Source organism: Thamnophis sirtalis, unplaced genomic scaffold, assembly GCF_051295495.1.
Source record: "Thamnophis sirtalis isolate CommonGarterSnake01/CBP01778 unplaced genomic scaffold, rThaSir2_p1.2 scaffold_13, whole genome shotgun sequence".
Taxonomy (NCBI): domain Eukaryota; kingdom Metazoa; phylum Chordata; class Lepidosauria; order Squamata; family Natricidae; genus Thamnophis; species Thamnophis sirtalis.
Genome location: NW_028261393.1, coordinates 8,539,715 through 8,563,834, shown reverse-complemented (window position 1 = coordinate 8,563,834; position 24,120 = coordinate 8,539,715). Strand labels below are relative to the sequence as shown.

The window sequence follows — 24,120 nt, the reverse complement described above, 5'->3', positions numbered from 1 at the left end:
GTTCCGGAGCTTGGATCATTGAGACAAAGTGTCTTTGACCACCCTGATTCAGTAAAATAAATTCAAATGCAGCTCATGAAAGTGATAGGAAAACAAGACCTCCTCTCTTTTGAGAAAGAATTCGGGGAACCGAAAGAACAAATTCTGTCTCAGCTTTACCACACCTGCTGGCTGAAAACATTCATTTGATGGAATTATTTGTATTTGTATTTGTATTTATTAATATTTGTATGCCACCCTTTTCCCTGGGGGGACTCAGGGCGGCTCACATTTCAGGGGGATGGGGAGACAAACCAAGTTACATATAGGACAATACCTCATTAAAAGCACAACATTCATACAATTCGGGTACGGTGAAGGTCTTTAGGCCCAGGCCTGTCGGGACAGCCAGGTTTTGAGGGCTATGTGGAAGGTCTGGAGGGTGGTGAGGGTGCGAATCTCCACGGGGAGTTCGTTCCATAGGGTCGGAGCTGCCACAGAGAAGGCTCTCCTCCGCGTGGTTGCCAGTCGACATTGACTGGCTGATGGAACTCGGAGGAGGCCTAATCTGTGGGATCTAATTGGTCGAGTGGAGGTAATTGGCAGTAGGCGGTCTCTCAAGTACCCAGATCCAATACCATGAAGGGCTTTGTAGGTGACATTGTAGGGAATGTCCAATGGCAGCCATGGGAACCAAGAAGCCAGTTATGGAACATAGAATGGTGTGTGTGTATGTGTGTGTGTGTATAGGCTCTGAGGTTTAGTGGTGCAGAATGATGATTTCCTCATCATTCCAAGGAATAAAGGACAGATTCTGATCCAGTGTCTGTCTGGATACTCATCGTATCTGGGTGTGAAGAGCTTCCCTTAAGAGGAAGACATCTGCACAAAGAAAAGCCTCGACTTTTCTCCATTCAACCATGTCGTGGAGTGAAAAATTGGCTACGGGGTTCACCCTCGGCACTCTCTTCAGTCTGGTTTTTGTTATCATGAGTCATCGATGGATCAAAGTTGAGTCCGAGATGCAGATTTACTACAGCGGCCTTTGGAAAGTCTGTCTAAGGCTGGTGTGCCCTAATCTTGTTGCTACTGCACGTAAGAGAATCCGCAGCCTTTGCTTCCCAGAATTGGTAGGGTTCCTTTCTCCAGGACTCCTCCTTCAAGTTTGGGTCAAGAGTCATCCCAAAGTCACCCCCCCCTTGTTGGGTTTTTCCACCGTACCTTCTAAAACTCTTCTACAGTGTGTCTCTTCACAGTGCACCTCTAAATCACCTTGTTTCAACTGGTACAAAATATAAATGCAAGTGTCAAGGCTTCAAGTAGTAGACCCATTGCTGTTGTAGAAAAAGACAGGACACACGAGCCAGCTCTTCAGAGAAGGAAAGGTTTATTTGCGCAGGTTCAGAATAAATGGCCTGAACATTGAGTGAAATTCAGGAACTTCCTTATATAGTTTATCACTTTCAGCTAAAGCCATCTGTTAGTTATGGAAACACCCCTCAAGATTTGCCCTTGAGTTACAGAAAGTATGTCTACAGGATGTCATAATACATGGGTCAGCTAACGGACATGCATAGCTCGTATTTTGAGGAATTAACAATACGTATCTACCAAACAGATTAACAACCAAGCCAGCAGATGGGCTAAAATAGATGTTTTGCCTCAGCATATTTCGTGTGCAGACTTCCTTCTAACCCGTGTCTAACCGCACTATGTCCTAAAAGCAAACCGTGCAATTTCTATGTGAATAGTTAAAGCTTAATATCATGAAACCTAGTTTGGTTCAGGCTTGAGGCCTACTTTGGTTCAGCCTGACACCTTATTGCAAGCAAGAACTCCGAGGCAGGTGGATTCCTGAAAGAATAGCTTTATTTTGAAATATCATATTGGCATATATCTGGTAAAAGCCGACTCTGAGGGGCCCCTTGGTTTTTCATCAAATTATAAGAAGCTTTTACCTCAAGAATCCCAAACAGTCAGTCACATGGCCCAGTCAAGACCGCATCTGCTGGTCTGGTGACATCACTCCTCCTCCTTCTGGCCAGGTGTGAGAAAGTCCTTGGTTCCCAAGAGAAAGTATTTTGTTTTGACTCCACAACTCCAGCTATTTCTAATCCCCACCACTCCCTATCCCTCACTGTAGTGTGGCATCACTGAAGCACCAAGATGATTCTGGCCAGATCAGGGTTGATGGCCAGGGTAGCAGATGGTGTTGGATATTAGAAACATGTAACACTACCTCTGCCTGAGCTGCATTGATTGCCTGTGTTTTTCTGGGTGTGATTCAAGGCGTTAGTTTGTCACCTTTAAAGCCCTTGGATCCAAGTTACCTCAGGGACAATTTTCTCTGAGTGGTTTCTACCCGTCCAATTTGGTCCACCCAGGTTGGCATCCCATCTTATGGATCCCATCAACCAATGAATGTTGTCTGGTGGAGACTACGGGAGGTGCCTTCTCTACTGTAGCCTTCTAGAACATTCTCCCTTCAGAATTGAGGATGACCCCCAACCACGTTGGTCTTTCACAAGGCCTTTATAATACAATAATAATACAATAGCAGAGTTGGGAGGGGCCTTGGAGGTCTTCTAGTCCAACCCCTGCCTAGGCAGGAAACCCTATACCGTTTCAGACAGATGGCTATACAACATCTTCTTAAAGACTTCCAGTGTTGGGGCATTCACAACTCTGGAAGTAGTTCTGACTTTGTGTCTAGGCCTCGGACTCTGAACATATAGTAAAGGCCATGTTTCCTGGCTGTATTTATTCATGATGGCACTTTTTTTTCTCAGCTGCCAAATAGTATATTGAATCCTGCAGGATTGTTTTATGATTGTTCGCCACTCAGTCCCATGATTTGAGGGCGGCGACAAGAACTGAATAAATAAATCTCCACTAGGTCTTCCAGAGCATTCTAGCAGTTTGGGTACCTCAAATGCACATCTGCATCAGTGGTGGGTTTCAAAAATTGTTTGAACTTACACTGTGGGTGTGGCCTCCATTGTGGGAGTGGCTTGCCACCCATGTGACCGGATATGAAGATGCCGACGACACTTGTCAGAACCACCTTAATTTACCTCACACACAGCACTGGCATGCATAAGAATATGATGTAAACTTGTTTTTTAAAAGGCATCTTTGGTTTGCGTTAAAACAACTTCAACACACGCAATGTTCTGATTGCACCACAAACGCAGTAGTCATCCTTACCTTTCACAGAGGCACTGAGTTTTATAAATATGAGCATGATAGTGTAGAATAATCACATCCAAGGACCAGTGGTGGGTTTCAAAAAAATTTGGAACCTCTTCTGTAGGTGTGGCCTGCTTTCCGGGTCCACTGGTGGAACCTCTTCTAACCAGTTCGGTAGATTTGACGAACCGGTTCCACCGAATAGGTGCGAACTGGTAGGAACCCACCTCTGCTTCTGATACTTTAGTTGTGGGATCTCGAAAGGCTAGAGAAGGTTTCGGGTATGGACCTAACATGATCTGTTACAGTCCAGCCATTTTTGATTGATGTATAATTCAGATTTGGAAAGATAAACCTGTGGTGTCACACACTGAACAGCCCTGCTCTCAAAGCTTCTAACAAGCAATCTTCTGTTTTATTGTCATTACTATCACAGCGAATGTTAATGGAGCCAAGACTCTCCTGATAATGGCCCTTTTTTGTGGATTCGTTGGAGCATCATTTATGAGCATCACTTATCGCTATTCTGCCAATTCTGCCACCTACCGGTATCTGGTGCCTGCCGTGGGATCTTTCATTGCAGGTAAAAATTTATGGCATTGGGGGGCATTCAATTACTAAAAATATATTTACTTACTTACTTATATCAGGGTTCCAAGTAATAACTCCATAGAAAGAATAACTCTGAGGCAGACAAGTTCCTCAAAGGACAGTTTTATTGGCAATATCATATTGGCACAAGCTGGTGAAAACCGACTCTGAAAGTTCCCGTGGTTTTCACCGGATTGAATGTCTTCCCAAACAGCCACATTATCCAATCAAGGTGCTGGCTGGTTGCCTGGATACGGTGCTCCTCCTCCTTCCAGCCACCTGTTGGAATGACCTTGGTTCTCACAAGAAACTATTTTGTTTTGGCTACAAACCTCCATCTAACTGTGTCCCTCCCTCATCCCTTCTTCACACTGTGGCAACCCTGAAGCCTCCAAAATGGCACCAGTCCGGTTCGCTTCAGAGTTGACTACTTACTGACTGACTTATGGACTTACTTAATCATAAACCCTACTCATTTCACCTAGAGGCAATTCTGGGAGGCTTACAGCTTTAATGATTTAAAGATAAAACATTAAAACGATGAACATTAGGACTAAAATTGCCTTAAAAGTGAGCAAAGATGACAAGAAAGTGAGCAAAATGCACACAGGGGAAGATGGGGTCCTACCTCAATTTGTTAACCACCTCCAGTATGAAACCTCCATCAGGAGCCCAGGCCAACTGGCAGAGCCAGGTCTTCAGGGTTCTTTAGAAGGCCAAGAGGGTCGCGGTGGATATCACCCAGGAGGAGGTTCCAGAGGATAGGAGAGCCACGGCAGAAACGATTCCAGAGGACAGGAGAGCCATGGCAGAAAATGCTATTCTCTTTGATTCCCCCAAATGGAATTCCTGGACCAATGTCCACAGTGTGCCCCTTCTGCCTGGGCAGTTGGGGTGGGCCAATCCCATCAAGGTCAGAAGGTTACTCAGCTAACTTGTTTCAAAATATAAAAACAAGAAAGTCTTTAAAAGAGTCTCGAAGGAATCTAGTTGATCATCTTTCTGTGCTTCCACAGCTGCCTTGGTGTTCCTCGGCCTAAGCATTTACACCATCCGGATCTCCACACACGGCATCAGCAGAACATCTGACACCTCCTATCAGTGGCCTTTCTATCTAGCCTGGAGCACTTGTCCCTTCTTTATTTTAAGTGGTGAGATGGAAGAAGATCATGGGTCGTTTGTGTGTTTCAAGTGGGTGGTTTTTGGTGAGGTGGTGGTGCAATTTTAGGATCAGTTTCCTAACTGGGGAATATAGGATTCCCTCAGAGGAAGGTGGGCGGCCATCTTTTGAGATACTCCATATCATGTTATGTTTTCCAATGAGCAAAGGGTGGATTAGGTAGCTTACAAACCTCATCTGACATTGAAAGTCTATAACCAAAAATAAAGATGGCTTCTATTAGTTTATTGGGGGGGAGGGGATGGTTGTTAACAACGGCACTGGTCAGTAGCAATAGCAATAGCAGTAGACTTATATACCGCTTCATAGGGCTTTCAGCCCTCTCTAAGCGGTTTACAGAGAGTCAGCATATTGCCCCCAACAATCTGGGTCCTCATTTTACCCACCTCGGAAGGATGGAAGGCTGAGTCAACCCTGAGCCGGTGAGATTTGAACCGCTGAACTGCTGATCTAGCAGTAGCCTGCAGTGCTGCATTTAACCACTGCTCCACCTTGGCTCTTAGTGGGTTGTAGGTGGTACGCCACGGTACGGGTGTACCGGTGCCTGTCCGGAGCATGGGGTACCATTCCGTTCCGATGCTCCGGGGGGCCCGCCCGCCCACCCATCCTCCTTACCTGTCTTTAACTCTTCACCACTTCCACACACAGCGTGTACAGCACCTACATGACACTCCGCTGAGCAGCTGAAACATCTCGAAGGCTCGCGGAGGTGTCGCTGGAAGGTAGGATGCATGCACATGCTGTGCGCATTCATGTGGAGGACGCCGAGCCCCATTGCAACTGGTATGGTTGCAATGGGATCCGGAACCCACCTCTGGCACTGGTCCATCGCAGAGGTGGGTTCCTACCAGTTCGCACCTATTCGATAGAACCGGTTCGTCAAATCTACCAAACCGGTTAGAAGAGATTCCACCAGTGGACCCGGAAAGCAGGCCACACCTACAGAAGAGGTTCCAAATTTTTTTGAAACCCACCACTAGAGGAGAGAGATACACATACACACACACACAGAGAGAGAGACAGATAGACACAGAGAGAGAATCACATAGAGAGACACAGAGGGAGGGAGGGAGGGAGGGAGGGAAGGAGGGAGGGAGGGGCAAAGAACCACACACACATACACATACACATACACACACAGAGAGAGACAGACAGACAGACTCACACAGAGAGAGAAAGAGAAAGAAAAGGAGAAAGAAAGAAAAAAAGAAAGAAAAAGTGAGAGAGATGAAAGAGAAAGAAAAAAGGGACAGAGAGACAAAAGGAAGGAAAGAAAGAGAGAGGGGGGGGGCGGAGAGAGAGAGAGAGAGAGAGAGAGAGAGAGAGAGAGAGAGAGAGAGAGAGAGAGAACACATGGCCAGGAAGCTACTCCCACAAAGGAGGCCACACCCACAGAGTAGGTTTGAAAATTTTTTGAAACCCACCACTGGTCCATCGGTATCCTCAGATGAGAAAAGCAGAAGGGGGATCCTACTGAGGTAATGAGATCAAAACATGTGCATGAACCTAAATAAGTCAGGACATTTATTTAGAGAATTGACTATTCTTATAGATCAGCCTGATCTGTAGGGACCCTGAGTGTCAAACAATTCCAAACTACAAAAAGTTACAAAAATTAATGGAGATGATGATGATAATAAAACAAGAAGCCAACTGTAACATCCATCCAAACCCAGAAATCTGGAAGTACCCCCTTTCCTTCCCACGGCCAGGGAGGAGGAGTCCTGAGAAGTTTTCTAAGACTTCCGGGAAGTTGTTAAGTGAATCACTGCAGCGGTTTTAAGTTAGTCACATGGTTGTTAAGTGAATCTGGTTTCCCCAATGACTTGGCTTGTCAGAAGGTCACTAAAGGGGATCACCTGACCCCGGGGGACATTGCAACGGTCATAAATATGAGTCAGTTGCCAACGGTCTGAATTTTGATCACGTGACTATGGGCAGGTCACAACGGTCGTAGGTGTGAAATATTGTGACTTTTTCCAGTGCGGTTGTAACTTTGAATGGCCACTTAGTGAGCTGTTGTGAGTGAAGAACTACCTGTAAACATAACCTGCTGGGAAGGTCCAGAAAATGACTCGGTGGATGTTCGAACTGTTTAGCATACTTTTTCTCACGGCCTTCTGCTCTTCCCTCTGTATCCGCCTCGCAGGGTTTCTAGGGCTTGTGGCCCATCAACATGTGCTGATGCATGGAGCTGTTCTGTCTGACAAAGAAAGCAGGGAGTCCTCCTCCTCCTCCTCCATTTGGAGCTCCTCTGTCTCCTCTTCAATGTTTTGGGAGGATGAAGAGAAGGAAATCAAATTGTAAATAGCAAAAGCGTGAGGCGGATGGCTTCGAAGACATCTTGTAAGATTCTGACATCACAAAATGGCCGGCCTGAAATGTGTTGTGTGTCTCTCTCCCTCTCTTAAGGATTGCAAAGACTCTGGGGAAAAAAACACCATAATTTTCCTGTTTATTAATGACCTATGTTGAATTACTTGTAGTCAGTATTGTTTTCCCAATATAAAATATTTTTTTCCAAATGTTCTATTTGTCTGCCTGCCTGATAGAATGATCTCTCTCTGTCTCTGTCTCTCTTGATATCTATCTATATATCTATCTATCATCTATCTATCTATCTATCATCTATCTATCTATCATCTATCTATCTATCTATCTATCTATCTATCTATCTATCTATCTATCTATCTATCTATCTATCTATCTATCTATCTATCTAGAGTCACAACCCCTGGTAAGCCCCAATTATGGGAGGAAGCTAACTGCTTCCATCATCTGTCAATCGGCTGGTCACAAGAGTCCATCACAACAGAAACCCAATATTTTTACTGTTGCCTTTGTTATATTTGTGTTTTTTATTTGTGCTGATAAATAAATAAATTTATTTATTTTTATTTATTTATCTATTTATTTATTTATTTATTTATTTATCTATTTATTTATCTTTATTTATTTATCAGCACAAATAAAACACACACACATATATGTGTGTCTGTGTGTCTGTGTGTCTGTGTGTCTGTCTGTGTATGTATGTATGTGTGTGTGTGTGTGTGTATGTATGTATGTATGTATGTGCTGGTCTTGTTGTATTCGGGTCTTTTCCCATGTAAGATTGAGATTGTCTTGGCAACGTTTCGATGAGGTCTCACTCGCCATCTTTAGGCTGGGTTTTGGGCTTAAAGCATGGTCAGAGATAGCAAAAGACGCCAGCTATGACCACGCTTTAAGCCCAAAACCCAGCCTGAAGATGGCGAGTGAGACCTCACCGAAACGTTGCCAAAACAATCTCAATCTTACATGGGAAAAGACCCGAATACAACAAGACCAGCATACCTCTACCCGTGAAAATCTACGAGAATATAAGACAGAGAGAATCATCTTCAAGTTGCCAAAGCTGAGAAACGTTGGCCTTGAGGAAACAACAATTAGCCAAGTTGCTCCTGACTTCACAAGTTGGCCAGGGCCTCAATAGGCAATTCGTGCAAAGATAGTTCCAGATTAAAAGAGAGATAGGAATGAAAATGTGCAGCCACAAAAACTAATAACTAATTCAGAAGCGAAACGTGAAGAAGAGAACCAGACCCCAACAGATGTGTGAACGAGGGAAAGGAAGTGGGTGGGCGAAGATCGAAAAAAGATAGAGGTGAGCTTTAATAGCGTTGAGACATTAAAGCATGCAGACGGCTTTGCTGGCTCTTCACACCTACAATATTTGGAAGTCCTCTTTCTAAACCTCCTTCCTTCGGCCTTTATTCTCCACCGGGTCCTTCAGATCATCTTTGTCAAAGGAGAGAACCATTCTACAAGAAGATTCAGGTAAGGATGACAATACCCCTGGTTTCCTCTCACTAGAGAAGGCCCGTAAAAAAAGAAAACGTGGGCACAAGGGAATAATAATCTGAAGGTTAAGGGCAATTCTCCAAAGGGAAAGGGCCACAGGATGCCAACTCTACTGCATTCATCTCAACCGCAGAGGGCAAGTAGCAGTCAGGTGAAACCTCTCGTCCACGGTATTGCAAGCTCTGAGAAGATTCAATATCCTAGCTTTGCAGCACACATGGTTAAACCCCAAGATCTTTTTCAGAGGGTTTATATTTTTGGAGGGTGAGTTTCCCCTTGGAAACAGCAGCTTATTCTGGCCCCTGAAGTGCTGCTGTGGTGATACCAGGAACAAGCCACACAAAACCAAACTCCTGGGGATTCTTCAAGTTAGCTTTTCTCACACTGAGCTAAAGGTACACTTTCTAACGTTCCTTTAACTCTGCATCTCAGTCTTGCTGACGGTTATTGACCTGGGGTTTGTGGGAGAAAAGGCCTCAAAAAGCTGTTGCTACCATCCTTCCTGTTTCTTCTCCTTCCTCCCTGGGAGGATTTAGGATATAAATCGATAATGCTACCCAAGAAGGCTCTTGAGACCCTCATGCCAGGGATCGCCTCCAGATTATTGCCCCACTTCCTTGGCTCACATGGCAGAGAAATAATAGGCTGAATTAATTAAAATCTAGGGCAAGATGATTTCTCCCATTCCAAAGTTAATGAGAACACAGAGTTTACGAAAGCCTGTTGTAGATCATCATCATGTCTTGAAAAAAAATAATGGGGGTTTTGGAAGAAAGCCCATCCCTCCCCTTCTTCTAAACCCACCCGTTCAAATTCTGGGCTTTTGCTGAGGTCACCGAGACATCCAAGTGTGTAAAAAGGATGCAGGAAGTGGCTTGAAGTGAAGTCTACGGTTGACTCTGCAAAAGGCTTCGGGTAACCACTAAACTCAACCCGCATCTCATCACCTTTCAGAGTGAGAATGTTAATGGTTGCATTTATGCTTGGATCTGCTGCAGATCTTTTTAAACCCCCATCCCCTGGAAGGTGGCACCTCTATAATATGCTCCCTGAGGAAGTGAGTTCTCATGTCCATCATTGTCACAAACGCTGTACTGTGAAAGAAAAGAGGAATTGTGATTAGGGTTGGACTAGAACAGGGGTCTCCAACCTTGGCAACTTTTAACACTTGTGAACTTCAACTCCCAGAATTCCTCAGCCAGCAGAATTCTGATCCACAGGTCTTAAAGTTGCCAAGGTTGGAGACCTCTCAACTAGAAGACTTCCAAAGGTCCCTTCCAACTCTCTGTTATTCTGGTTATAAATTAAGAAGGAAATGGTTGTTTCCAAGGATCTTTTTCACGTCCTACCTGGAATTTCCTCCTCATTCCCATTTCATGCAATCTTCAAATGCAGTGTGGTTATATGCTCCCATGTGCTACAGTTTCGCAGATCCCAAAACAGTATTGGCTCAAGCCTTTGGATTTGCAAGCAAAATAGTGGTTTTTCAGCAATACAACCTCTCTCTCTCTCTCTCTCTCTCTCTCTCTCTCTCTCTCTCTCTCTCTCTCTCTCTCTCCCTCCCTCCCTCCTTCCCTCCCTCCCTCCCTCCTTCCCCCTCCCCCAATAATGACTCAGCTTGCCCAACATTCTAGTGATGTGATCAGAAATGATGCCACCATAATCAGAAATTGAAAGGTTTCACCCACTCAAACCTTTTCTGCTACTTTTGGAGGGAGGCTGTCTTTTTCTTTTTCTTTTTCTTTTTCTGCTTTATATGGATTTATTTCTGTTTCTACCTTTCAGGGGGAAAGGGGCAATCAACTATAGACACAACCAGTCCTATCTGAGGGTTATAGCTAACCTCCTCTGGATCTTAGTTGAAGTTGTGTGAATTTGTCCTTAAAATCAAACAATTACAATAGCATTTTAGGATTTTAGGTGTACGTATCACCCCATAGTGCTTTAGAGCAGTGTTTCTCAACCTTGGCAACTTGAAGATGTCCGGACTTCAACTCCCAGAATTCCCCAGCCAGCGAATGCTGGCTGGGGAATTCTGGGAGTTGAAGTCTGGACATCTTCAAGTTGCCAAGGTTGAGAAACACTGCTTTGGAGCACATCCTGGGCAGTTTAGAATGGCATATTGCCCCCAACAATCTGGGTCTCCATTTTATCGAACTGAAAAAGATGGAAGGCTGAGTCAACCTTGAGGCGGTCAGGATCAAACTCCAGACTGTGGGCAGAGTTTGCCTGCTATACTGCATTTGAACCATTGTTCCACCGGGGCGGGGGGGGAGCGAAACCCTCAACAATTCTCTTGTTCCACTCCAGTGCCTTCAGCACACTCTTCCACACCAAAGAACAATAAATAGTGAAACACATACACAAACACACTCACATATAGTCCTTCTAATACTGTTCCATGTTCGTTTCCTGGGGGTTAAGTTGTCTCCATTTAATCTTTTTTCCCCTCTAGGATTTCTAAAAGTTAGATACCCAGCAAAGTGACTGTTGAAACACCTTTGTCTTTGCCTCAGGATGTTGTGTTGCCGTATCTTAAGCGTGTTGATGGCATCCATGAGCATCAGCTTACTTTTGATGGGGCTCAGCACCGATTACTGGAAAGTATCTTTTGGTCCTGGTGGGACATCCCACAGTGGGCTATGGCAGTACTGCATTAACCCTGGATTAATCCAAAGCCAATGCTTTGCTGTACAGGATGCCTTTGGTAAGTGTCATGGCAGGAAGGCCTTCAATTTTTCCCCCTAAGAATTTCCAATAAAGAGCATCAGCATTTGTGTGTATTGTGTCTTTGTCAGGAGATATAGACAGTTCAAATAGCAATAGCAATAGCACTTAGACTTATATACCGCTTCACAGTGCTTGACAGCCCTCTCTAAGCGGTTTACAGAGTCAGTCTCTTGCCCCCAACAATTTGGCTCTTCATTTTATCCACCTAGGAAAGATGGAAGGCTGAGTCAACCTCGAGCCTGGTGAGATTTAATCTGCCAAATTGCAGGCAGCCAGCAGTCAGCAGAAGTAGCCTGCAGTACTGCACTCTAACCGCTGCACCACCACCGCTCAAATGGATGTAAAGATTTATTGCAAGCTTTATTACAAGAATCTGAACGGCTAACAGCCAAAGGAAATTGGTGGTAGGTAAGGTAGAAGGAATTCAAGGTGGGATGGACTTAGATCTCTTGTGGGGGGGTTGTGTGTGAAACGATTCAATACTGATGACACATTTGATCCCTCCCTCAGGCTCAGCCGGGTCATCTCCAACATTATTGTGTGCATAAACCTTATATTAATCTCCTGGTAACTCAAAAAGATAAAGGTTTCCTTTGTCCAGTCGTATCTGACTGTAGGGCACAGTATTCATCTCTGTTTCATAGCTGAGCAAGCCATGTTGTCCAAAGACATTGCCATGGTCATGTGAGAGCATGACTACACTGGGTTATCAGGTATACCTTGCAACCCAGGTAAGGCATAAAGCACAGGTGTAATGTCTCTCAGTGGGTAATAACCACCAGTACTGAGGCCACTACATTTTGTAACAACTGTTATGTCTGGGTAGTCTTCAAAGTCAGGCCCACCTAGAGCGAATTGCAGTACTCCAGTTAGCAATAGCAATAGCAATAGCAGTAGACTTATATACCGCTTCATAGGCCTTTCAGGCCTCTCTAAGCGGTTTACAGAGAGTCAGCATATTGCCCCCAACAATCTGGGTCCTCATTTTACCCACCTCGGAAGGATGGAAGGCTGAGTCAATCCTGAGCCGGTGAGATTTGAACCGCTGACCTGCTGATCTAGCAGTAGCCTGCAGTGCTGCATTTAACCACTGCGCCACCTTGGCTCTTTAGTTGCAAAATGATGAGGCCATGAGCCCCTCTTGGTGGCTCCCTCTCTGGAAGATAGCTAGAATGTTTTCTGAACAAGCTATCTATTGAGGGTGAGGATGCTCTGATATACTGAGAGCCAGTTTGGCACAGTGGTTAAGACATTGGCCTAGAAACCAGGGGAACATGAGCTCTAGTCTCAGCTTCGGCAAGTAAGCCAGCTGGGTGACTCCGGGCCAATTACTGGGAGATGGTGAGTTCTAGTCCCACTAGGCATAAAAACTGGCAGGGTGACTTTGGGCCAATCATGCTCTCTGTCTCTCAGCCAAACCCACCTCATGGAGTGGTTGTTGCCGGGAAAGCAAGGGAGTGGGAGAAGGTGCATTATGTATGTTCACTGCCCCAAGTTACTTATAAAGTAATAAAGGCATAATCTAATAAATAAACAAAACGAACAAATATTATTGCAATAAGGATTGAAAACAGACATAACCTTTTGCATCTATAACTTTGCTTGCAGGCTACATCATAGCTACCCGTGTGTTTCTCATTATGGCTTCTTTGGTGGCGCTGGCATTGCACGTCTTCCTGGTTGCCACCTTCATGCCTTCCATGTGTGGCATCCTAGGCAAACCCTTGATTGCTTCCGTGGCTGCCTACGTGGCTGGTAGGTGTTACCAAAGATGAAGAAGTCTCTAGTCCCGGGGAGGGTGATCTCAAAGAGAATACAAGATGTTCTCTCCTGGAGGGGGATATGGGGAGGTTCAATTTTTTTCCCTCAATAAGGCTTCAATTGTCTTCTCAAACAATCAATGTTCAGTTGAAGCCTTTGGTAACCGAGCGAATATCATGGCCCCAAATACTAAAGAGGCAGAAGAAATTCTGTAAAGCTGCAACTGAAGGAGAAACTTCCCAAAACAAGGGCATTGCTAGGAAATTCCTGAAGGACGTTAGTAAAAGACTTCCGTGGCACGACAAAACCGCGGTCCACTAAAGCGCGCCCGATTAAAGCACGTACCTGACGTCATCAGCAGCGCGACAAATACGACCACAGAGAAAAAAGGGCGCTTTAAAAAGCGCTTTTAAAGCAAGCCGATTCACGTAAAGGTAAGGGTTAGGTTTAGGGTTAGGTTAAGGGTTAGGGTTAGGTTTAGGGTTATGTTAAGCGTTAGGGTTAGGGTTAGGGTTAGCGTTAGGTTTAGCGTTAGGTTAAGGGTTAGGTTTAGGGTTAGGTTTGGGGGGGTTAGGGTAAGGTTTTCGCGTTAATTTTAACTTTACTGCTCACAGTGTGATGTTTTCGTCACGCTGTGATGACGTCAGGTACGCGCTTTCGTCGAGCGTGCTTTAGTCTACCGCGGTTTTGTGGTGGAACCAAAGACTTCACCTGCTAAGGTTTCCCAGAGAATGACCATTCTGGAAAATGTCTTGCATTAGAGGGTGACATCCCTTCCTTTAATCCATCAGACCAAACTGCTGTCCAAAGTGAGTTAACAAAGGATATCTTTTGCAGATACCCCAAAGGGAAAGAGCCACAGGAAGCCTAGAGCCTTTGCCACCAAAGCTAGTAATAAAGGCTGCTATGCATAGCCCTTAACTTACTGAATTTAGCAATAGCACTTAGACTTCTATACCGCTTCAGCCTCTTGCCTCCAACAATCTGGGTCCTCATTTAACCCACCTCGGAAGGATGGAAGGCTGAGTCAACCTTGAGCCTGGTGAGATTTTGAACTGCCAAATTGCAGGCAGCTGGCAGGCAGCAGAAGTAGCCTGCAGTACTGCACTCTAACCACTGCACCACTGCAAACCACATTTGGTGGGACTAACTGATAAGAGTGATTGAGTCACAGCATTTTTTGCCATGATTGTTAATCAAATCTCATGGTTGTTAAGTGAATTTGGCTTCGCCAACTTTGCTTGTTGGACACTGGCCGGGGAGGTCTCGGAGGGTGACCCCAGGATATTGCAACCATTGTAAATAGATGCCAGTTGCCAAGGGCCTGAATCGTGATCATGTGACAATGGGGACACTGCAATAGTTGTAAGTGTGAAGACGGAAGCCACTTTTTTTCCGAAGCCGCTGTAACTTTGAACAGTCACTAAATGAATGGTCATAAATCAAGGCCTACTCGTATCTTCTTTGCAATATCTACCTGGTGAAAGTGAAACTGGTTTCACAAATATGATTTATCGCTTTCAAAAATCTTCTGAAAATAAAAGCAGACACAGCAAAGAGCTTTCAGAGAATGGTGACTATAATCCTTCGGCTATGTTGATATAATACGTTGAGTCAGGGAAAGGCTAGAAATGCATTTGTACAACCTTCTAGGCTTACTTAGTTGAAAACTCAGTTTTATGTGGCTTAGCATGTTGTGTAAACTCAGTAGCAGTTATATTCACAGCCTTTTGCGTTAGTCCATGATTCAGTGGAGCATGCAAACTCAGGAAATGCGTTGAGTCAGGCTAAGGGGGATGTGCGAACGCAGGATAAGGTGTGAATTCAGGGTCATAAACACTTGGTGTCCACAAACATTTCTTTCACAAACCAAAGAGGGGAATAAAAACCTCACGGGTGAATCAGCACAGAGCTGTGTTAACCAGCACTGATCTTCTCTCTGCTTTTTTGAAAGGACTCTTCACTCTAATAGCCCTAGCTGTGTATACAGCTGAAACGTGGAAGGAGAAGACATCACCTCAACTTCAAGTCTCCTTTGCATGGTCTTTCTACTCTGGATGGATCACTTTCCCACTGTTTCTATTGGCTGGTGAGTCTACAGCAGTGTTTTCCGAAACTCCACCATTTTAATCCATAGGCCAGTTCTTCTCAAATGTGGCCACTTTTTAAAGTTGTGTGGGCTTCCATTCCCAGCAGGCTGGGTGGGTGGGCAATTCTGGTTGTCAAAGCCTGCGTAACTTAAAAACAGCCACATTTGAGAAGCACTGGTCTGTTATTATACTACACCACCAACACCACCAACACCACCACCACCACTACTACTACTACTACTACTACTACTACTACTACTACTACTACTACTACTTCCTCCCCCTCCTCCTCCCCCTCCCCTTCTTCTTCTTCTTCTTTTCTTCTTCTTTCTTCTTCCTCCTCCTCCTCCTCCTTCTTCCTCCTCCTTCTTCTTCTTCCTTCTTTCTTCTTCTTTCTTCTTCTTTCTTCTTCTTTCTTCTTCTTTCTTCTTCTTTCTTCTTCTTTCTTCTTCTTCTCTTCTGCCATATCCATCACCGGACATTGGCAATCATGTTGGCGATCCTATGGTTCACATAGGAAAATATTCCAAGTCATAAAATAATCCAATTTTTTTTTTAAAAAAAAACCTACATATTATAGCAGCATTCCCAATACTTTTTCACACTTGGGACCGGTTTCTGGAAGACAATTTCTCAACCGATTTAGTGAGGGTGGAAAGGGATGGTTTAATGTGCTACCTATATCTTTTACATGTGGAGACACAGCTTCCCTCACTTCTGTCAACCACTTCTGCGGACCAGTACTGGTCCGCAACCTGAGAGTTGGGAACGTCTGTGTTATAGGATAAACAATTATCACCTTGGAAACAGAGGATATTTAGTTGGATTGAGCTCCCATAGAAAATGTCCCTTTGCCATTAACCCAATGGATTCCTGCCTTAGAAAAGTACATTATCAAGAGACCAGAATATTTGCATAAAACAGAAGCATTTCTCTTCAGAAGAATTGCATTTCCTGCCATTTAAAAAAAAAAAACTTTAAAAAAAGGTGGCACAGTGGTTAGAATGCAGCACTGCAGCTAATTCTGCTGCCTGCTAGCTGCCTGCTATTTGGCAGTTTGTATCTCATCAGGCTCAAGATTGACTAAGCCTCCAGCCTTCAGAGATCAGTAAAATAAGGACCCAGATTGTTGGGGCAATATGCTGACTCGGTAAACTGCTTAGAGAAGGCTATATAAAGCGCTGTGAAGCGGTATATGTCTAAATGCTATTGCTATTTTGCATTCAGTGGAAAGAACGATATATTTATAAGATAGCAGGTTATTATGTTTACACACGTGCGCGCAACTCAACACAACCTTAAAACAGTTGTTCAAAAACAATTATGATCGAAGGTTGGTTTGAGCATCTCAAGCTGGCTTTCTTTATTTGCTCTTGTTTTCTCACTTTGCAGGCATTTTCAACCACGTTGCCTCCTCGAACGCTCCATCTGCTGCCTATGAAAGAATATGAACGCCTTGGTCAACAAGAGACCAAGCACAATTATACAGAAGCTTTCTCTCAACAAAAAAGGTTGCCTCATCCCTGCTTCTCCTGTAACAATGCATCTCAGCATCTCCAGGGCATTGTTCAGCTATACTTATATTTTTTTGGCTCATTTTTCAAAACTATTGTCTTGTGTTTTACAGAGATTTCAGTGACTAGGAGTAATTTTGATAATTAGCTTGCTTGCCAAGTAAGGCTTTGAGTATCACTTATAGCAGTGTTTCCCGACCTTAGTCACATTGAAATATGTGGACTTCAACATGCTGGCTGGGGAATGTTGGGATTTGAAGTCCACACATCTTGAAGTGATTAGGGTTGTGAAACATTGACCTATGGCCTGTCAAGCATGTTTGGGGAAAGGTTCTGGAGCATGGGCAACTTTTTAAAATCAGGCCCTATATTTACAGCTCCCAAAGCTCACTCTGTCCCTAAAACTATGCTACCAAAATATGTTGGCAAAATTTTGATTTTAGGTGGCAAAATTACCCGTGGCTTTTAAGAGATCTGCTAGGCCTGAAAGGGTTTAATTTCTCCTGATCTTCAGCTCGGAAGGGTGGCGAGACTCTACCTATCTTCTAGGGAATTCTGGGAGTTGAACTCTTAAAGTTGTTAAGATTGAAAACACTGCTCATAGTACCATGTGAATCATCTTTAGTGTTTCACAATCAGGATTGCTTCAATAGTTCTTTTCTTCTGGAATTACCATCCTCTGTTCACTCACTTTTCAAGAAGTGTCCAATCATTTCATTTTCAAATTATTCCATTCCAATGTATTCTGATTTATGGTTTTTTTTAAATATGAATGCTTACAATAGCCATGTTCAGGTTGCATAAGATTGACTTTGGATGTTGTTCGGGTATCTTAAATTAAATAATGCCTCTGTTCAAGTTCTGCATTTTATTTTTACCCATTGGACAACCCATAGCAAAAATTAGCGCACAATAAGATGGGAGAGTTTCCTTTAGAGGCTTAAAATTCTACTTTTGAGTCCGTGGGAGTAAATGAGTAACAATGAATTGTGTGACATTTCCTTCTAAACAAATATAGGAATACCAGAAGCTTTTCTTCTGCTTTATTAATTACCGGTACAAAGATATATAGGGAATAAAGCAATCAGTCTGTAGGTAATAATAAACAAACAAATAATTTGTTTATAAATAAACAAATTCAAATTCAAATTCAAATTCAAATAAAGCAATTACACAAAAATGCACTGTGCTGCAGCAGAAATGACTTTTTCTTCTACTAATCCGGAGCTGAAGAGTTTTCTAGTCACTTTAGTGGGCTTCCATAGTGACTCCTGGGGGGGATCAAACAATTCCATCAGACAAGAGCAACACTGCATATGGGGAAGACCCACAACCATGATGCATCTTCACACTGCATACACATCCCACAGCGGTAAGCTTGCAATGCCATACAGCAATGGGGATGTCATTGTGGCAAATCAGCCAAAGCCATAGATGCACACACTGGGCATACATCCAATGGAAGGAACATGCCAACCAAGCTTCTTCAGAACTTCCAGAACACTGGGGTTACTATGGAAATGCTTTGCTACAGTACATTTCTCAAGGAAGGTTCCGAGTGAAAACTTTGTAATCTGAAAGACATAGTCGTTCCCGCGAGGATGTGGGTTCTGTACAGTTCATCCACAAGGAAGTACCTCCCGAGGTTCAGAAGAGAGCGCGTTCGGTCTTGATCCTTCCATTGATCCATCATTATGAACCGCTACAAGAACTCCCTTTCCAAGTGGCCCGTCATTGTGTGGTTCAAGAACTTGAAGGCTTATGATTGGGTCCGCCTGGGTGGGATCTTCTTCTCTTGCATAGCTACTTGTCTACTGATGACAGCCATCAGCACAGAGTACTGGGTCAAAAGATTTGTCCGGGGCATCTTTGTCTTCCGGGGACTATGGACAGATTGCCAACTAGGGAAATGTTCCTTTCTGAAAGAAATACCATGTAAGGGTTATGGAATCTTCAGAACTTTGAAAGTGTTGCTGCTATAAAAGTCCAGGTTGCGCCACTACTCGGTTTGAGGAGGCCCTGTTCAGAGTCTTCCCTTGGCCCTTTTTCCACTCTGGACTGCTCCCCCATCTGTCATTATTCTTTCACTCAGCCATGGAAAAGGAAGAGATGCCAGCTTGCCTCTGAGCTAGCATGCTCTACAAAAAGAATGGGTAGCCAGCCAAATGGTCATGACTCTATATCAACCCAGCCACTCCGTGTTTAATAATTCACTTGAAATAACCTCCAGGTTTTCTAGGAGGGTTTTGCTGGGGATAAAAGATTTAAAAGCCCCAGAGCAACAGATGGAACTAATCCAACTGATTATTGGTTTGGATTGAGGTGGCGGATACATTTCACAAATAAATGTATGGGTAATCCTCAACTTACAACCAGAATTGGGATCAGAAGTTCTATCGCTCTAAGTGCTGCAGCTGTTAAGTGAGTTACACCTTATTTTAGGACCAATTTCCCATGGTTGTTAAGTGAATCATTCAGTTGTTAACCAAATCTGGCTTCCCCTCCCTTGATTTCGCTTGTTGGAAACCCCCAGGGAAAGGTCATGAATGGCAATTGAATGATCCTGAGACAATCATAAATACATGTCAGTTGCCAAGTGTCTGAAATTTTGAACATGTGACCATGGGGAGGCTATGACAATCATGTCACCATGGGGAAGCTATGACAATCATGTCACCTTTTTCAATGCTGTTTTCAGTTTGAATTGTTGTTAATTGAATGGTCGTAAGTCGAGGACTACTTGTAATAACAGTGAAAGCCTTGGACTGGAGCACAGACTGGAGCCCAGGCGAATGTTCTCTGTTAACAATGGAGTTTAGTGGGCAACATGGGTGAATCTTTTTCAATCCAATCTACCTTAGAGAATAGTTTCAGGGATATGATGAGAATTGTCCTCTCTCCAAAGACACCCACCACTCTTTGCTTAGAGAAAATGTGGCAAAGAATCACAATAAATAAGTATATCAGTAAAAATCAGGAATTAGAAGCAGTCAGAGATGGCTGTGGGGGGGGGGGGGCATGAGCAAAAGATAGATGCTTGCTTTGTTCAATGATATTGGAAGTGGAATCCGATTATCCATGCTGCCTCCTTCTCAGAACAAGAACTTTTAAACAAAAAATTATGCAGTCTCTGCTTTTTAACATGTTGCTAGACTCTGGTATAGAGGCACAGCTGCCACAACCTTCATCTCATGTTTATAACATGCAGCTTTTGGTTCCTCTATTGTCACACACTGCATTGCAATATAAAGGCCCAAGACTTCCAGGTTCTGATAAGAAAGAAAACAGCCAGAATACTGAAATATGGAAGGTGATCTGACCGAACACATCTCTCCTTGTTTACTAAACAAGACATATTTCTTTCTTCCTCAGATGAGCTCTGAAGAAAGAACATCAGTGTGTACCATGTTTTCAAAGTACACCCATTGAACGATTAGGCAGAAGGTTCGAACTATTACCTACAGTGCCGCTTACATGCCCATTTGGTAAATCTCTGGGCCAATCTTTGTTTTAAGAGATACACCTATATGTAACCGTATAGCAATCAGTTCTTCTGACATTTTAAATAAGGAGCACAATAAGGCTCAGCTGGTGTTTAGTTTAGTGGTGGCATAAACCAGGGGGAAAAATCCAGTAAATTTGTTCTTAAAATCCTAAACTTGCTGATAATCAGTTTATACAATATTTATAGTCCTGCCTACTTCTCTATGAGTCTTTATCTCCATCTGCTGGTTAGTTGTTAACATTCAAGTAAGGAGGCATTAGAAATTCATTCTGCAACTTTCGGTGGTGACTCTATTCAATAGGTCCCTATTGTTAAACCAGAGGTGTTAGCAGCAAACTGATTACTTCAAAATGACACAGATATGGGGACATCATGGCACAATCCCCATCCTTATGTCCCGCTGATCTCTGACATAAATACACAAATCACAGCTTCGGCATTATCACCTCCCAAGCAACATTTCATCATTAGCATGTCCTCTGGAGACTTGAACCTGATCCCCCGTTGCAGCAAATCTTCACCATGCTTATTCTCTTCTGGGAAGCTTTCCAAAGAGCAGCAAGAATCATCCAGTATTTCCTAAAAGCTTCTAAATAAGATTTCCATTTGGCCTAGAAATCCACAGCATTTCTGCAGGCAGAAATTGATCCTCAGGTTGAAAGATAAAGGAACAAAGGTTGTGGGTGCTCCATCACTAGATGTCTGGAGAGACATTTGTCTGGAATAATATTGGGCCTCCTGAGCAGGAGGTTGGACTAGAAGACCTCCAAGGTCCCTCCCAACTCTGTTATTCTGTTAATCAGATCGAAAGCTGCAGGCTGTGGTGATTCTAGAAGGCGATTCTAGCTTGATTTTTCACAATTTGCTGCTTCTTTCTTTTTTTCTTAGTTTATATTACCGTCTCCATCATTTTAATGCTGATCTCTGCTGTAGCTTGCTATGGAGCCGTGATCTATGGCACACGTTCGCTCGCTGCCACTGAGACATCACAGAAGCTCTCCCACTCTGACTTAGCCATCACTTTGAGTTTCTTTTCAGGTAAGAAAAACAAGGCACACACACACTGTTTCATTTCCCAAATGTCGTTAACAAGATGGAACTGATGTTAAACTAGCTTCAATCTCAAAAGGAGGAAAGACAGTACTGCACAAACTCAGAACCTGAAGACTCAATTCCATCCTTTCAAATGAGGTACAAGTCATAGACAGATCCCGCTAAGCTGAATTCACATCCTCAATTGCATTGGTGATGTTTGATTTGGGTTTAGCAAAACCAAACCATTTAGAAATTGTGGATATTTGCAGCTGTTCAAAAAAGCAGTAAACAAAAAATAAGTGTGAAAGGAAATGACACCCACACTCCTGCCCAAGAGTTATGGGGAAACACTGTGAACAGAAGACACGTAATTATGATGGAGTGTTGGTGGGAGACTCAAAAATGAAAATGGTATTAGATGGCCAAAAAGTTGAACCACAATCATCTTTTATCCCAGGTTACACTCCTGCGGTTTCTCCTTTCCATATCCAGGTTTGGTAAGCATGATTATTGTGGCCAATCGAAAAAGTCAAAATCCTGACTATCTAGGGATAAACTAACCACTTTGGGATCCAACTTTTACAGACCTCATTTCTTGACCTACATCCCTTTTTGTCTTTCAGGCTGCATAGGAGGACTCGGACTGTTCAACTTCATGAGATTCTCAACTGATGAGCCCAATACCTTCCTCTCCTGGTCAATGATCCCAGGATGGTTATCTATCATGGTAGCTGCCATGGCAGGTATGAGAAGCAGAGTAACAGAATAACAAGAGTTGAAAGGGACTTTGGAGATCTTCCAGTCCAACTCCACTGCTAAAGCAAGAGACCCTATAACATTTCAGACAATGGTTGTCCAATCTCTTCTTTAAAACCTCCAGTGTTAAGAGAACCCATCACTTCTGGAGCCAAGCCATTCCACTGGTTGGTCTCACTGTCTCCTTAGTTCTAAGTTGGATCTCTGCTTAGTTTCCATTTATTGCTTCTTGTCCTGCCTTCAGGTGCATTAGATAATAGGTTGACTTCCTTTGTGGCAGCTCCTTAGATGTTGGAACACTGCTATCATGTCACTCCCTAGTCCTTATTTCATTAAACTAGCAGCAAAAATCAGAATAAAGGTCAAAGGTGAAAGGAGGGAAGAGGCCTGCACAAAGCCAAGCAGAGAATGCTTACAGGAGAACCTCTCTTTTTGGTAATTCTTATGTAACACTTAGCTCCTTTTCAGGTTTTAGTACTCTTTTGAGTATGGTACAAGAAACAAAGCAGTGCAGCTCTTGAAGTGTAGCAACCATTCAATTCCTTTTTATTTGTGTTTCCATGACATTAATCAGAGTATGAAGGCCTTCAGTTGATTTCAGCACCCTAGCTGAGTTTGGCCGATCCCAAGGAAACAAGCTAAGCAGGATTGTAACAGCTTCGTTGGGAGACCATCAAGAGCTTTCAGAACTTTACCTTAAAGTGGCGAGTTGGAGAAAAAAACTCTGAAAGAAGTTAATGGCAAATCACTTTCATATGGAGTGAGTTTGGCAAAGTGGCTAAGGTGCTGACCTAGAAACCAGGAGATGGTGAATTCTAGGCCTTCCTTAGGCATGAAAGCTAACTGGGTGACTTTGAGCTAATTATTCTCTCTTAGCCCAACTCACCTAACAGGGTTGTTCTTGTGAGGAAAATAGAAGCTGCAAATATCAGGCATGTGGCCATAACTTGATTGAATATAAAGATGAGTATATTTGCTAGCTTAAATTGATAAAATATAAAAGTAGGATAAAGAAAAATCTAATAATTTTCCAAGAAAACCACATGCAATCCCGAAGTATTGAGCTCAGTTTAAGGAGCAATCCTGCTTTTAGGTTGATAAATATGAGACACAACATTCTACTGGAAACTAAGGTTTGGTTTTTTTAAAACTTTTTAGGGGTTTGCCACTTTATCGCAAAACGATGGGAAGAGGAGGAAACCGCCGAAGCTCTGACAACTACAGAAGTATTTACGCCTTGGGCAGAGGACCCCTCAAAGAAGAAAGCGCAGGACGCCGGTAGCCAGAAACGGAAGTAGGAATAAAAGCAGGAATAGCAAAAGTAGAATAAAAGCCAGGCACCAAGCAGGATGCGAATGGCAGACGATTAGCAGAGTCTGATCAGGCACAATGTTTGTTCGCAACAGGGAAAGTTTCATTCCTGCTGGGAGATGCTGTGATGTCCCTATGCAGGGTGACGTCCCGAGTTTACTATTCCTGATCCTCAGTGTCATCAGGGTGGAAGCCAGACTGCTGTCACAATAGCAAAAGAGCAATGCAATCTGTCCGTCCAGGTTTAGACATTTCTTTCTTTCTTTCTTTCTTTCTTTCTTTCTTTCTTTTTCTTTCTTCCTTCCTTCTCTTTCTTTCTTCTTTCTTTCTCTCTTCCCCTCCTGTTTTCGTCTTTTCTCATCCTTCTTTTCACTTAACGTACAATAAACTCATTTCATGAACTTGGCTGACATTCAGGGTTTTCTTTTGCTCGAGGGGGTGGGGAGGAGGATTCCCGTGGTTAAGGATGATGGGTGATGTAGTCCAGGCCATTCATCTGAATGTGATCTCCAGTGGGCTCTGCAGCTCTCCCAGAAAACGGCATTTTCTAAAATCCCCCGGTTGTATTTTTATTTCCGCCTCGGGGGGGGGGGGGGAGAGTCGAAACTGGAGCAAAGCAGAAAGACGTTTCTTGCC

The 24,120-nt window shown here is 43.5% G+C and overlaps 3 protein-coding genes across 4 annotated transcripts; all 3 read left to right on the top strand.

The window, feature by feature from the left end:
• The first annotated feature begins 899 nt into the window (after window positions 1-899).
• On the top strand, window positions 900-7,246 carry LOC148042981 (protein NKG7-like). The gene is made up of 4 exons (XM_087727992.1): window positions 900-1,074; window positions 3,605-3,751; window positions 4,776-4,910; window positions 7,089-7,246. The coding sequence occupies exons 1-4, from the start codon at window positions 900-902 to the stop codon at window positions 7,244-7,246; spliced, it is 615 nt and encodes a 204-aa protein (XP_087584118.1).
• Window positions 7,247-8,609: 1,363 nt separating this feature from the next.
• LOC106551150 (protein NKG7) lies at window positions 8,610-17,974 on the top strand. 2 transcript variants are annotated; one of them, XM_087727147.1, is made up of 5 exons: window positions 8,610-8,758; window positions 11,299-11,489; window positions 13,121-13,267; window positions 15,228-15,362; window positions 16,756-17,974. In XM_087727147.1, the coding sequence occupies exons 2-5, from the start codon at window positions 11,300-11,302 to the stop codon at window positions 16,812-16,814; spliced, it is 531 nt and encodes a 176-aa protein (XP_087583273.1). In that variant the 5' UTR covers window positions 8,610-8,758; window position 11,299; the 3' UTR covers window positions 16,815-17,974. The 2 variants fall into 2 exon arrangements, with proteins under 2 accessions (XP_087583273.1, XP_087583272.1); XM_087727146.1 differs by having other exon boundaries at window positions 11,238-11,489.
• Window positions 17,975-18,571: 597 nt separating this feature from the next.
• Window positions 18,572-23,740, top strand: LOC148042980 (lens fiber membrane intrinsic protein-like). Its single transcript, XM_087727991.1, has 4 exons — window positions 18,572-18,812; window positions 21,262-21,420; window positions 22,041-22,160; window positions 23,332-23,740. The coding sequence occupies exons 1-4, from the start codon at window positions 18,572-18,574 to the stop codon at window positions 23,469-23,471; spliced, it is 660 nt and encodes a 219-aa protein (XP_087584117.1). The 3' UTR covers window positions 23,472-23,740.
• Window positions 23,741-24,120: the final 380 nt, after the last annotated feature.